Source organism: Egretta garzetta, unplaced genomic scaffold (assembly GCF_000687185.1).
Source record: "Egretta garzetta isolate BGI_Z169 unplaced genomic scaffold, ASM68718v1 scaffold287, whole genome shotgun sequence".
Taxonomy (NCBI): Eukaryota; Metazoa; Chordata; class Aves; order Pelecaniformes; family Ardeidae; genus Egretta; species Egretta garzetta.
In genome coordinates this window covers 11,935,206-11,949,936 of record NW_009260435.1, presented here as the reverse complement: position 1 = coordinate 11,949,936, position 14,731 = coordinate 11,935,206, and the positions used below count along the sequence as shown (strand labels likewise).

Sequence of the window (14,731 nt, the reverse complement as noted above, 5' to 3'; positions counted from 1 at the left end):
TCCTGCTGTATGTTTACTCATTGTATTTCATTTAGCTTGAGCAGTGGAATTGGCTCCCTTCCTCCCTCTCACCTCCCGTTTTTATTTATAACCCATTTTCAGTTCAGGAATGAGTTTCATTCCAGTGCTCTGCAGTTGTATTGTGTTTCATGACACTGGAGAGGAACATTTATATTTTTGAAAAAAAGGTTATTTCTAATGTATTGTACCACTCCCTCTCCTTTTTAAATGTGAGCACTTTCTCTTTAAATCCTGTGTTGCATTGTCTGAAAGCATTTTCCCTTTCTTTGGATGTTGGTCTATTTAATATACTGTAAGTTGGTAGGACCTGTTTTTCTTACACAGTTTGCACAACTTTTGGATAGTCTCAGTTATTTTATAGTCAGTGTCTTCTGGAGCCAAAGAAATATACAGGGTTTGTCTACTAGTTTTGTCTTTACTTTGCTATTTAATAGTTAATACTTTGTGGTATGTTAAGAGAGTTTCTATAACGTGGCACTTCTTAAGAACTCTTCTTAAAAAGTAGTAATAAACTTCAGCCAATTTGTTCTTTTTAAGTGAAACTTCCAGAGTTCTTCAGTTGAATCCATTCTCCTTAATAATCATCTGCTCTTGACAATAAATATGTCACCAAAGTTAGTTACTTTCTTGCAAAAAGAGAGATGGAAATCAACTCAGAATTTTATTTCATTGTTGCTAGCCTGTGAAAGAAATTGGAAAAATTAAAATCTACAAAGAAATGTTCCTTTGTAGCTTATACAGCAAAATAGGGTGGGTTAGAGTTTGTCAGGTAACTGATTATTCAGAAATGAGAAGTTATTCTGCATTTAGCTGCATTGCTTACTGTTTTCTTCATCATGGAAAAGAATAAAATGTGGTAACAATTTTCTGTATTTGGACTGCTGCCGCACATAATTTGGAACAACAGAGCTAAAGCCTTGATTTTGGTGAAATGCTTAGTCTGCGTGTTGGATTAAAATGTGTGCAACAAATCACTCCAATTCTATAATAATTTTTTGAACATTATTTTTTTATTTTATTACTGTAATGTTATTACTTTTCAGTTACAGACTTTGAGAACTGGGTCAGTTGCAAGAACAAAATTGGCATGAAAATAGTTGTATATTTGTTCTTGAAAATGGATTGCCAAAATACTTTTGAAAATGGTCAGCCTGAATTGTTCTGTACATCAAATGCATCTGATAATGTTAGTCTCCCGTGGTTAGTAAGCTGTTATTTAGAAGTCCTGTTCTTTAACCAGTATCCTAGGAAGACTAGATAATATTTGCTAGATAGACATGTTAAACAGATCATCTGTGCAGAAATGGATTTGTGAAGCAGCTTACGGAATGGAAAATAAATTTAGGCTGAAGTGTGCCAGCAAGTCAATATATAAGAACAATTTGCAACAAGCAAAGGTGAGGAAGACATGCAGAAATGGGGTCATCAGAATCAGGAATTAGAGGATAATATTCCTGGGGCTGGAATATATGGGGCAGTAACTAACTTTTGTGGCTGACTAATACAGAATAGAGAGTTATGATACCAGTGGAAGTCATTTATTGCAAGTGTTAGATATGCTTCCACGGATGTTTTTTACTCTTGTTAAAATAACGAGAGGCAACTTGGAGCTGTGATCTGTCCAGAGCACAGCTGTGGTATTTTGAGACATTTCTGCTGCCAGAGTTATAGCCCTGCCAGAAACAGTGCCTGAATGGTTGCACTCCGAGTCCCCAGTCCCAGTGACATCTTAGCACTAGTCGGTGTTAAATCCCAGCAGTCAGAGCTCTGTGCTGCACTGCGTGCTGAAGCAGCTGGGAAAGGGTCTTGTTAATATGCAAAACCGTCTCTGGCACTGGAAGGGAGCAGACAGAAGTGGCATGGTGATAATTTCTTCACATACCACAGCTAAACCTACCAAACCTCATTGGTAAGAAGTGTTAGACATCATAGGAAATAAGTTTTAAAGTATTTACAAAGTTTTGTTTTCTTTCCTTCTGAGATCTTTGCCATGTACTTTCCAATGATGACACATTGGGATCTGACTGGGGTGAATAATGGTGTTTGGCTGGGGGGTGGAAAGACAGGGAGTGCTTAACAGTGAGTAATTATTTAAGGAAATGGCCCCTGTGGAAAAAAAAAAGTGTTGTGATTGGATGCATTTATCAACTGGCATTTCAGTGTCACCTGTGAATAGAGAATTATTGTGTCTGACTTTTTAAATGGTTGGAAGTCAGTGCGTTGCGCTAACATGGGAATGTTGTGTTGTGTGTCTGGTCTTGAAGCAAGATGTGTGATACATCCCCTATTAGGAAAGATGGAGGTAAATAATAGTTACCCCATAGGTTCCTGAGCATGGTCATTCACTTTTCTGACCAGCACTTAAAAGCCACAAAGTCCTGTATGCATAACATGATTTCATGGTAGCCTAGAAGCAACCAAAAGGGACATTTTTGTGAAAATGGAGTTACGAGTGCAATGCCCTTTGCTGTTTCTCTGGTGCAGTGACAGGTTTGCATTAATCTTTTGAGAGGGGTATGTGTGTAAAGCATTCTGTTTGTTCTCTCTGTCCTTATCAGGAGACTTCAGTAAGTCTAAAAATAACCTAGAATTACTTTGAAGGACATTTGGAAATTGAGCCTGAAATGCTAAACCTTTGTGTTCTGTAACTCTGTGCTATGGTGGTACTTACTGCTACAGTCGGCTTGGTCATGCCATGCTCTTGTGTCAGTTCTGAGATTCTCTGTAATTCTTGGGATTTTACTGCAAAAAGTCTCATTTCAGGCACAGCAGATCCTGCTTCCTGAAATGAGGCACATGGTGGTTTTTTCCATCATCTTTAAATATCTTGCTACCTTCTCTGAAGAGAATAAAATAATTGAACTATAGTGAAACATACAGTGATGGAAGCTGTGTTTTTCCATTAACAGTACAGTTGTTAGTTGTATAGTGAGAGGTATCATATGGTTTCCAATCCTGTCAAGAAACATGGCTTTCTCAAAGAAATGTCTAAAATTTTAAGAGTTGGCATTTTTTATCATATCCATGCCGCCATTGTGTCACCATTTATTTCAGATTTTAGATCAGAACATCTGACATACCTTCCGTTCCTGGTTTTTAAACTCAGGAGAAGTGATAGGAGTTTTGTTTGTGCAAACATACCTGAATCAGCTTAGGTAAATATAATTATATGTGCGTATTTTTAGGATTCATTTAAGATTCTTCATTCATGGCTTAATGAAAGCTAATTTTTTCAAACACTATCTTTATTCCTGTTCCAAAACCATAATTTGCTTGATGTCATTCTCATATCATTCTTATTGATGTCATTTGACTTGATACATACAGAGTTCCCTTCTCACCCATTAATTTTTCCCATATATAAGTGTCCAGCCACTGGACATTTCTGGAAACTCCGTTGGAAATCCCATCAACTGTTTTTCTAATCTAAGCCTTGTGTTTAAGGCAAATTTTCCCCCTCTATAACAGAGATGTGATATCTTTTCTTAAATATAGCATTCTCAGCACCTGCCATTCTTGGCCAGGGAAAAATGAAAGCTTGATTTCTCATACTGTTCCTGCACCCAACTGCAGAGCGATGCATTTTAATTACCCAGTATTTTTTTTTTCTGCTTGTAACTGCTTAGTTACTAGGTCTCTCACCATTTAAAATTCCTATTTGTACTTTAAGCAAGCCATTAGAAATACACACTTTGGATGCTTGAGAAAAAAATAGTTTAAATTTGCCTGAAGTTGTGTACCATGTTAAAAGGATTCTGCTACTTGAAAGCTAGACCACCAGCCTTTTAGCTAGCATTATTCTTTGGCTATGTGAAACCAGCTTCCAAAAGAGCGTTCTCAGGTACAACTGGTTGCAATTCTCTTTTCTGATGGGTGGCCAAGCAGTGGCATGGGCTATCAAGTGCAGTGGGTCATACATGAGCAGCACTGAGTTGGCTTTGCAGAGACGAGACTGTGTCTCTGCCTCATGCAGTCTTACTTCCAATGTTCTTCTTTTATCCCCAGCTGGTAAAAAACAAACAAACAAACAAGCCACCAAACAGCAGAAACAAAAATTCTGCTAGGCAGGAAAATAAATTGTAATAAAGATCAGCTTTAAGACACTTTGCTTGCCTTAGAGCCCTTTCTGACCTTTCTTTCATTCTTTGTGTGATAACAGAACACTCCTTTCTTTCCCTTTTCCCCTGTACTAAAGAAAGGGAAAGTTGCAGTTTGCATTGCTGAGGGTGGTTTCAATTACACAGCAGTCTTGGCTGGATTTGGGGGTTCATGCAGAATTTACCCATGTGAAGTGCTAACAGCTAGGAGGAACGCTTTCTCCCTCCAAGCAATATTCTGGGTTTGCTGCTCAGCCAGTGTGCAGCAGAAGGTACTGTGTGAGCTGTGCGTGCTGTGTACTGAGAACTGGAAAAGCAGCACTCACTCATTTTATTGTTATTAATTTCTTTATGATGGCAAGGGATGGCATTTCCTTGTTTTCAGTAATGAGATCTTGATCATGGTAAGATAAATACTGACTTGCTAGGGTCCCATCCTTCAATCTTTGCATCCATTCTGTTTCCATTTATTTTACAAGGGTGGAGGAGTCGGTCAACCTCCCTAACAGGTGGTTATCAGTTTGCAAAATCAGCCTGTTAATTTGAAACATCAAGAACTTTTTATAGGAGATTTATAAGAAATGAATCTTGGAGGAAAGAACAGCCAGAATTTCATCCAGCATCCTTGCACTAGCATAATTGTTTAATCTGGGTTCCATTAATTACATTTTTTAACTGTATTTTTATGTTAAAAACTATATTGTGCTTGAAAAACAGAGGTTAACATGAACTGAGGGCTTAAGATGTGTATCTGGTGTCGAAAGTCTTGCATTATCCTGGTGCTCAGAGTCTCTTTGGTGCTGTCCAGCATTACTTGGAACAATTATCATTATTTATTGCTGTGCTTGGTTTTGATCAAAGCCTGCCAGTACTACATATTTCAGCAGCCTCTCTGGTGCTTTTAGGAACATAAAGGATCTTTTGAGAAGATAACTAAAATTATTTGATGATTGTGGCTGAAAGAGGAACAAGTGCTAGATCAAAATGCAGCTTGATTCTTTCCTGCAGAGTTAATAAACTGGAATCTTGCATGGTGTAAACCAGCCTCATTCTATTGCCCTCTTGCTCTTTTTGACAGTATATGAACTTAACGTGGTTTTACAGTTTCTGCCATCTTCTCAGTTTTCTGAGGGTCCCTGTGGAATTATTCCTTATCAAAATAGCTAAGAAGTATGTGAAGAAGCAGATAAAGTTGTTAGATAACTGTGACTAATGCCTTACTGAAGGCTGCTTGCACGTGCTGAAAATCGCATTAGAAGTGACTTAAAACATTTGAATTATCAGCTGCACATCTTTAAAAAATCGTTTTACTAAAATAATTTCAAGTCTTAACATTCTTCAGTTAAAATGAAACTACCTCTGGAAAAAAAACCAAACGAACTGTGCCATAGCTTTTTTGGCTGTATTTTTCCCCTTCCTCTCTTTTCAGTTCCTGACTGATCACTTGGAACCTTGTGTTTGAGATTTACTCCCTGAAGTAGTTTGAGTAATCACAAAAGAGAAGAATGTACAAGGAAACTTTGTTGTTAGAAAATAAAGATTGGGCATTTAAGCTCATATCCCAAGTCAGTGCCTTGTAGTATAGACCCTAGGGTTTACTGCATCTTCTGAAATCAGCATGATTCATAAAACCAAACACCTTCAAGGAAATTTCTTTACATGTGATACTGTTCTCTTTTTGTTTTGCCATCGTGTTAGTGAAATCCCATTTCTTTTTCCTTCTTGTAGGCCTTCATCTTGTAATGTGTCAAAAAATATTAAACTCATTGTTAAGAATGCTTTAATTTTAGAGCTCTTTATTAGCCTCTGTATAAAAAAATGTACTTGAAATGTGTTTTTTGTGGCCATAGGTCAGTGTGTACATCCAACTGATCTTTTTCTTATGCATTTTCTGACCTTTGGAATTTTCCATTAAGGATGTAAAAGAAAGCCTTACTTGTAGAAAGGTGAAAGATTATATTTGAGACAATAGAAGAAAAGCTGTACTAGCAGAAAACTGAGTATTGAGAATAAAATTTATCAAGGCAAAGTATTAGAGGAAAAGTCTGTTATTTTACATGCTGAAGTGCTATGAACTTGGATAATAAGATATATAGAGCTGGATTTGCTTGGTTTTGAGTGCATATTTGACCTACTTCTTGTTACTGAAATCTTGTGGAGAGATTTGCGTGGTTATAAAGTTATCTTCGTTAGGTTCACCGTATTTCTAAGCCACATTAGCCACTACTAAGTCATTTATAGCTTGAAAGCAAACAATTGTAAATGCTGATCCATTCATATTCTACCATAAAATACAAGATGGGTTATTCACTACTGTCTGACGCGTGCTTCCCACTGCAACAGAGAACAAAATTACTCCTTTTTAAGCCATCTATATATAAATGGCATAGGGACAATCTACAATGAGCGATTTCATTCTGAGGAGGTGCACTGGGGATTTCCTGCTGCCAACACAAAACTGTGGTGTTTCTAAAGAAATTGTCATCTGTTGTTTCAAAACTAGGAGTTTTAATATTGGCAGTTTTGCATACAGTAAAGTAGATAGCTCTCTTAGACCTCATTTTGTTCAAGGATAAATAATCAATCTTGGAACTAAAATTTTTTAATTGATAGGTGTAACTGATCATGACTTATTTGTATTCATGTGTGTGCTCAAGGAATAAGATAACGCTGGTAATATTTGATTTTGTACTATGTGCTTCCAAAGCTGCATTTCTACAACGAGGTATAAGAAGGCAATGTAAGTTTTGACAAAAGCAAAACAAGCCTGTCAAACTAAGAAAATGAAAGCAGTGACAAAAATGCTTCAAAATGGGAAAAGAACTTGATAGAAGCTGTAGTGTAGAAAATTAATATGGGAAGTGAAGGGACACAATGAGAAATACAAAGGCAAAAAAGTTAAGACAATGAAAAGGAATTAAGTAACCAAGAGTAGAGAGGTTTTGTCAGAGATTCTGACTCATTTCATGATCAGGCTCACAGAATTGCTGGGGAAGAGTAGGGGGAAGTGTTTAGTCAATGTAGCTGTACTGTTTGGAGGGGATAGGATGAAAATTTCATATTTGCAGTTTGCTAACAATTAAGAATGACATGAAATAGCAGTAACTGCATTTACATATTTTTATACAGCTAGTCCAGCTAACCAGCACCAGGGAGACTGAAAAGAGCTAGCTAAAGGGTTCTTATGTCATGCAGGTTAATTCTCTGTAATTCTGGAAATACAGGACATTTCCAGAGGCTGGAAGAAAAATATTGATCCAGTATTTTAAAAGGAAAAGAGATGATCTGGGTGATTATAGGTTTGTTAAACAGGCAAAAGATAGAATAGCAATTATAGGATGTAATACATAGTTAATAAAGAGTAAATGGTGTTTAGTGTAATTTAGTACAAGTTTATCAGAAATAGGTCTTTCAAACTAACTTGATATCCTTTCTCAGAAGATCATGTTTATTGATGAAGATAATAGTAACAATATAGCACTATTGTATAGCTTACAGGACTTCTTGAAGCCATTTTATTTATTCCATCAAGGAGTGACTTGATTAATCAGCAGAAATATAGCATATGGACATAGCATCCCTGGATTGGGGTGAAGGTTAGTTAAATGATACATTTCAAGGTGCACCTGGTGTGGGGAGATGGGGCAGATGGGAAAGGTTTTCTTACTTCTGCCCTATTTAACACTATTTATCAATGGTTTAGTGGAAAACAAAGTTTGGAAGTGGCATGAAAATTGGAGGAATTTATAATGTCATGACTGTAAGGCAGTGTGGATTTACTTAGTGACCTGGTAATTATTTCAGTACAGACAAACATCAGGTTCATCATTTGCTGGCTATGCTTACAGGATGCTGGACTCTGTCCTGGTGTACCATAACAGAAAAACGTTTTAGGGTCGCTTGTGAAGAATTAACTGGAGTGCGCACCCCGGATGTATAGGAGACAGCAGGAGTTGGCTGTACCACTGTTTGGTTGTTGCCCTTGGAGAATGGAACAAAATAAAGCCTACTAGTATTTTATTAACATCTTAGTTTAATTCTGTCTGTTGGCTAAGTGGACTGTCCTACCATAAACAAATCAAAGCAGATGTGTTCCACATGCCCTCCATTCAGCTGTAGGCAAAACTTACCCACATATCTGGTACAGCATATGCCTGAATAACAGTGAAAACTGTCCTCAAAAAACTTCCTGCAGTCTGTATTCTCTTCCCTTGAGACTCATTTGAGAACAACACTCGTGGAAATAAACATATCCTAACTCTTATCAGTATTACTTTAATTAACGCACTGAATATTTAAAACAAACTGATGAAAAGACCTCCCAAAGAGTATTGCTAGAGATGAAACTGAGCAACAAAGGGGACCTGCAGAATCTTAAGTATATAATACTCCTGGTAAAATAGTCACAATGTATTTATAGAGCTGCTTATTTTCAGTGGGTTTGAATGAGATGGAAACTTGAGAAAAATCCTCTGCAGAATACTGATAAGTAAAACACTGGGCTGGTGGGCAATTTATGTGCAGACAACTTGCCTAAGTGTGCTGCTGTTTTGCTTTATTATGAGTTTTGTTGTGTATTTTTATTGTGATGCTGATTAGCTTTCCTGTCTTTGGCACAGATTACAGGACCGGCCCTTGCTTCACTTTGATAACCAACCAGATGTGCCAGGGACAGCTCAGTGGAATAGTCTGCACAAAAACCCTTTGCTGTGCAACAGTTGGAAGAGCATGGGGCCACCCCTGTGAAATGTGTCCTGCCCAGCCGCATCCCTGCCGCCGAGGCTTCATTCCAAACATTCGAACTGGGGCCTGTCAAGGTATGTTAGCAGCAAAGCTTCCCCAAAAGCTGCTGAAATTGTTACTGGATTAATCTTAATTGAGTTACACTGCTGTGAATAACCTGTCCTAAGCCATTCTCAGCTATATGTGTGAAGAATGGAAAAACATTGTCAGATGCATTACTTCATGATTCAGTGAGTGCCTGATGTTCAAGTGAGTACATTAGTAACTTAGGTCATGTGAGAGCAGCCAGCATCTTAATGAATTTCTCACTGCCAGCAGCCCTTTCCTTTGGTTCTGTAATGGTGTTTTTCTGAGTGTACCACTTGATCATTCCGTGGAGGAATTTATTCTGTTTCAAAAAGCACTCAAAACATGCAAAAATCAATCTGTGGCAATACTGTTCCATTTATTCGGTGTGGGATTTCTTAGCTGAAATTTGTTGATTTTGGATTCATCTTGGGTGTCTTATCTCTTGAGCTACACTGCTTCAACCTGGAGAAAAATGCATCTTGTGCCATTTGAAATGCCCTATTATATATTTTATACAATTTTGGAAATGCATTTGCATTTGTTTCAAATCGTAAAATCCACCCAGATGTTGCTGACTTTTTTCTGAGCATGCCTTACCATAGAAAGTCCTTACACTGCTTTTGGCTTTTATTCTAATACTTCCAGCTGTATAAATTCTTTTATTGTCTGGATGTCTGGCAGGAAACAGGAGAAAGTTAACAGGGGCAGCTATGTATTAAACTGATGTGGATTATAAATTCCCAGGACTCTATCTTTGGGGCTAGTTTATTTCAATCTGTCTAACATTTTCTAATAAGTTACAATATTTTTTTAAAGTAAGGGAGATAAAGATTATAAATTTATGAGTAATTTTATTTAATCATTAAATTCCTTTGAAGGACTTCAAGGCATTCCATTGTATTAAAAAATGTAGATATCTTCTGTCACAGGCCAAGTCCTGGTTGGTGCCTGCAGACAGGCATGATAAACTTCGAGATGGGCATGATTGTGTATGCCGCATAATGTATACATATTTTGACTTCAGCCATTCTGTTCCCCCCTCTCACTGTGCAGAAATCTGTGAATCGAGGTTCTGGACACTTCTGAAATCTTATGTGCATAAATATGTGGCCCACACCCCTGAACTCATGCCACACCTAGTTATATCCCTCTTGTTTGTGTCACGGGAAAGCTGCAGTGACCTCTCCAATGGGTTTGTGCAGTTCGGAATAAGGCTACTTCTGCTTGCTGCACATTTCTTAGCATGCAGCTACATTTATGCTAATCTGTATGCGGTGCCAACACAGTTTTGGCCCTGCGTGTTTGACTTGTACTTTCCAGTTTTCTCTTCTCTTGTAATGTGTTCATAATTTCAACAGATCTGCTATGGAACCACATATTAGCTTTATTTTTCATGCAATTGTACTAAATCCAGTCCTTTTGAAATCAGATAAGATCCATTCAGACTGAAGACATTTCAGGGATTTCACATCCATATTCAATATAAATAAAGGAAAGCAGGTTAAATAAAATCCAGGTTCTCTGGAACCGTTATTATTGTGAGGAGAAGTCAGAAAAATAAAATGGAGGGGAGGGCAAGTTTATTTTAAAAAGTAAATAGAATATCACTGCCCACAGTTTGACTTTGTCTGTCTGGCCGATAGTTAAATTAATATTGCAGCTGAGGTTTTTAAAGATACAAAGGAGGAAAATGAAAGCCAAAAGGTGGGATGTTGAAACAGACATCGTGACTCAGGAGCATGACTTCAATTTTTTTTTTTTTTTTTAAAGTCAGTACGGTGCCATAAAGCCTGTCTGATTACTGTTATTAAAGCACAGCATATTGCTGTAGCTCGAGTCCCTGCAGCAATGTGGCTGTCTCGAGGGTACTGAGGGTGTGCTAGTTCTGTGTGCCTCCCAGCACAGTGGTTAGCTCAGGCACAGCACCGCTCCGCCTCTGTTGCTGTACACCCCAACCCAGTTCAGTTGGCCCAGGGATCTTTACATAACGCTCTGCGATGTGGTACAGATATGCCCCTTGGTGTTCCTGAAGCTTCCTACTTGTGGCTCCCAGGGAAATTGCCTCTTGGCCTTTTGTACAGACATAATACTTAGCTTTTCAGACTACAAGACACATTACAGCTGGCTCTCTGGGATTTATAAAGGGAGATTTGAAGGCATCATCTCCTTCAGCTTGTGTGCCTGCATTTAAATGATCCTAATATGAAGCCCAAGAATTTGAGAAATTGGGTTTTACCCACAGCAGCGGGTAATCTGTGGGGAGATGGGGGAAACACAGGCATTTGGGTTGGAGAGTGGCGAGTGCTCTCTTGCTTTTGAAGGACAGGGAGCAGCAGACACAGGGCAGCCCCTGGGGACTGTGAGCCAGACCTCCACTGTCTCCTATTGCAATGCCAATCCTCCTCCTTTAGTCTCTTTTTTCCTAACTGTTACTAAGCTGTAGCAACACTTTTGCATCTGAGTGACGACACACATGTTGTGCTAAAATAGCTGTGAGGCCAAAAACTTGGGCCCCTTGAAAATGTTGGTCTTGAGCTTCCTACCTAGCCTGTGATACCATCTTTGTTGTTTCATTTTCTTGAATGAAAAAATTAAAAGCAAAGAGAAAGAAATAAAGGGGAAAAAACCCTCCAAATTTATAAATGTCTGAGCAGGTCATTAATAATTCCTCCTGAGACATTAATTATGGCTATGAAACTTCTTGAGTCAAATCCTAACCACAGCTTAAAGTGCTGTTACTGGAGTGACGAGTTAATCGTTTCCATCAATAATGACTATGCAGCTCCACATGCCTTTCCATGAGGGCCTTTCCATGTACATTGCACACTGCTCCTCCATGGCTCCTGTACCTCTGTGCTGGTGGGCTATGCACTGTATGGAGTTGCCAAGATTTTCAAAGGGGCAAGTGATTTTGGGTACCCAGCTTCAGATACTTTAAAGGAACCTGGGGTTTGGCAGGCTGTGTTCTCTGCACACCATTCCCCAGATGTTTTGGAAAAACAAAGCAATAGCAGCTAGATGTTTAATGTCTGTAACAATAATAACCATGTGATTTCTTGCAGAAAATATTTAGAGTACTGTACTTAATCATACTTTGCATAGAGTAATTACAAAATTACTGTCTGTCTTCACAAGCAAGTATCATAATATTATGATGGGTGAAGAATGGATTTAGGCATATTTACTTTAATTTCTGTGTAGACAAATTATTATGGCTGTTCTTGAGAAATGAATTAGAAGTGGGTGTTTTTTCCTTTTTTATATGATAGATGTGGATGAATGCCAAGCCATCCCTGGGATCTGTCAAGGGGGAAATTGCATTAATACTGTTGGATCTTTTGAGTGCAAATGCCCAGCTGGACACAAGTTTAATGAAGTGACACAAAAATGCGACGGTAAGAACTTTTAGAACTTTCTTCTGGAAGTAAAGGGGGGAAAGCCTTCTTTTTAAGGCCAATTTGTTTAGAAGTTTGTGACAAACTTTCCAGTCTTTTTTGCCTTGAATATGCAAATAGCATTCTTCACAACAGATATGAATAATGGTACTTTCTCCTTCTAGACCAGAGAATCTTAAATACTGGCCCTGCAGCTTTTTCCAGCCTTTTATTCACATAGCATTTTACAGACTTAAAGGTACATCTGAAACAAATTAAACATTAAAACTGAAAATACTTTTTAACCATTGTGTTGCTCTAGAAATGCTTGAGGCATGTATCTCTGTGTAGATCTTTTAACCAAAAAATGTATATGACTGGAAGGTTCAACACATTCCCACCTGCTCAGGTAAACTGTATTTAACATTAATGGGAGTTTGACACTGCTGAGTGGAGTGTGCTGGACTGTGCTCTAAACTCATCCTTACAGTTGCAGATGTTAAAGAAAGACAAAGATTTTATCTTTCCTTATTGATCATCCTATTTTGGAAGTACAGCAAGTGCTAGATATTAGTGTGGAAATTTGCAGTGTGTGATTATGGAATCTTGCTAATTTTTAACTGTGATTTGATAGTATTTTTTCTCTATATAATATAATAAGTAGGCATGTATGTCTCCTTTGCTTTAAGAGGATTTTGGATATATAAGGAACACAGTACTAAAATGTGTCGGTTGCAAAATTTTGATTTATCTTCTTTACAGTGAAGTCCAGATAATATTTAAACTCTTACAATTGATTCTCCTTTCAGTCATTAGACAAAAATAAAATTAATTTGAGTAAACAAATTTCATAAGTGGTTAGTGATTTTGGAGAGCAAGCTTTCAATATCATAAAGGTGTGTGACTGTGAGAGTAACACCTGGTGCACCCACCACCCTTTTCACATCAAGTGCCCTTAAGGAAGCACTCAAAATTTTTTAGTCATTTTGGAAGAATTATGACTTACTCTTTCAAAAGAAAAAATCCTTATTTCAAGACGAACTTTATAATTTAATTGCAGGTTAGGGAAAGCAATTTCAGAAGAGTTACATACACAGCATGGTTTTCATAGTGACTGCCAATGGTTTTGGCAGAAAATAATCCACCTTTAGAGTAGAAAAGCATTGCAAGTGTTTCCTTCTGTGGATGAAGTACCAAGAACATGGTGAAGAAGAAAGACTGAACATGTGCCTTCTTAAGTATTAGTACTTGGAAAACCAAGAACTGTAGGCTTGCATAGACTGCATTACATAAACATTCCTATGGTATTTTTTGATTGCTGAATCATGTAAAAAAACACAAACAAAAAACCCCAAACAAAGAATAAAAAACACCCAAAGAACCACCACCTTCAGAGGCTGAACTTGGTAATAGTTGAGGGACTGGACCCAAGAACCTGAGATAGCTTGCTTCATTCCCAAATCCTGCCCCAAATTTCCTGCCCCATCTTGTGAAATCCTGTTGGAGTGATCACCTGGCTGCAAAGATAGGCTGAAGTTTTCTTTCTTCAATTCCATACCTGTAAATTTTTGAACCTCAGCAAACAGAGACTTACTTTTAGTACGTCTTCACATTGCACGTACCAAGCAATTTTAGTTAAAGCCGTGTAGATATTAATACAATTCAAAGAATTAAAAGTAGCACCCTTATACCAGCAGCATGAAATAGAATAGTGATTCAACAGTTAAGAGCATAGTCACCTAACGACAGCATACCCATTCTGCTTTTTTAAATTATTCCTTTGAGTTTTAAGTTGGAATCTCCAACGTAAGACAAGGTATTTGCCTTATAGTAATTAACTGTAATTAATTCCAATACATAATAACTAACATCTGATCATGTGCTTGGTTTAACTTCCTATCCAGCAAGTAGGACTTCTCGCAGCTGTAGTGTGTCCTTGGTCACTGATTTAGTAGAACTGGGAGCTACCTGCTTAATTACCAATACTGTTTTTTCAGTGGGTCCCCATTACAGTAAGACCATGATAGAAATCATCAGGTACAGTGAGACAATGCAACAAGATGGGAAATGAGGTGTGTTGGATGAAATTCTCTTTATTAGCGTAGCTAGTGGAAAACTGTATTTTAAGTGTTATATTATTTCACTGCTTCATATAACCATTCCTCTTCCAGTTGCATTAACTCTGAGGTAAATACTTTTTGTGTGGTGACTGGGGGGAGTAATTTTTCCTGGAGTGACATTTATGTCTGCAAATACATCGAGTATACTTACCTTTATAAAACTCGCATACTTAACAATGACAATGTTGCTTATGTGAATGTCAACACTAATATAAATAGTGAAATACTGTTTGGGTTAGGCTCAACCCTAAAATAAAGAGTGATGATTTTGCTTTTAAAAAGGTCGGACTCCATGTAAACAGTGGCA

At 37.7% G+C, this 14,731-nt stretch overlaps 1 protein-coding gene across 1 annotated transcript in view; it reads left to right on the top strand.

Moving 5' to 3' along the window:
* The window catches only part of FBN1 (fibrillin 1), a 145,469-nt gene that overhangs the window by 36,082 nt on the left and 94,656 nt on the right, over window positions 1-14,731 (top strand). The window contains 2 exon segments of the mRNA XM_009644016.2: window positions 8,738-8,935; window positions 12,200-12,325. Coding sequence (XP_009642311.2) covers window positions 8,738-8,935; window positions 12,200-12,325 — 324 coding nt within the window.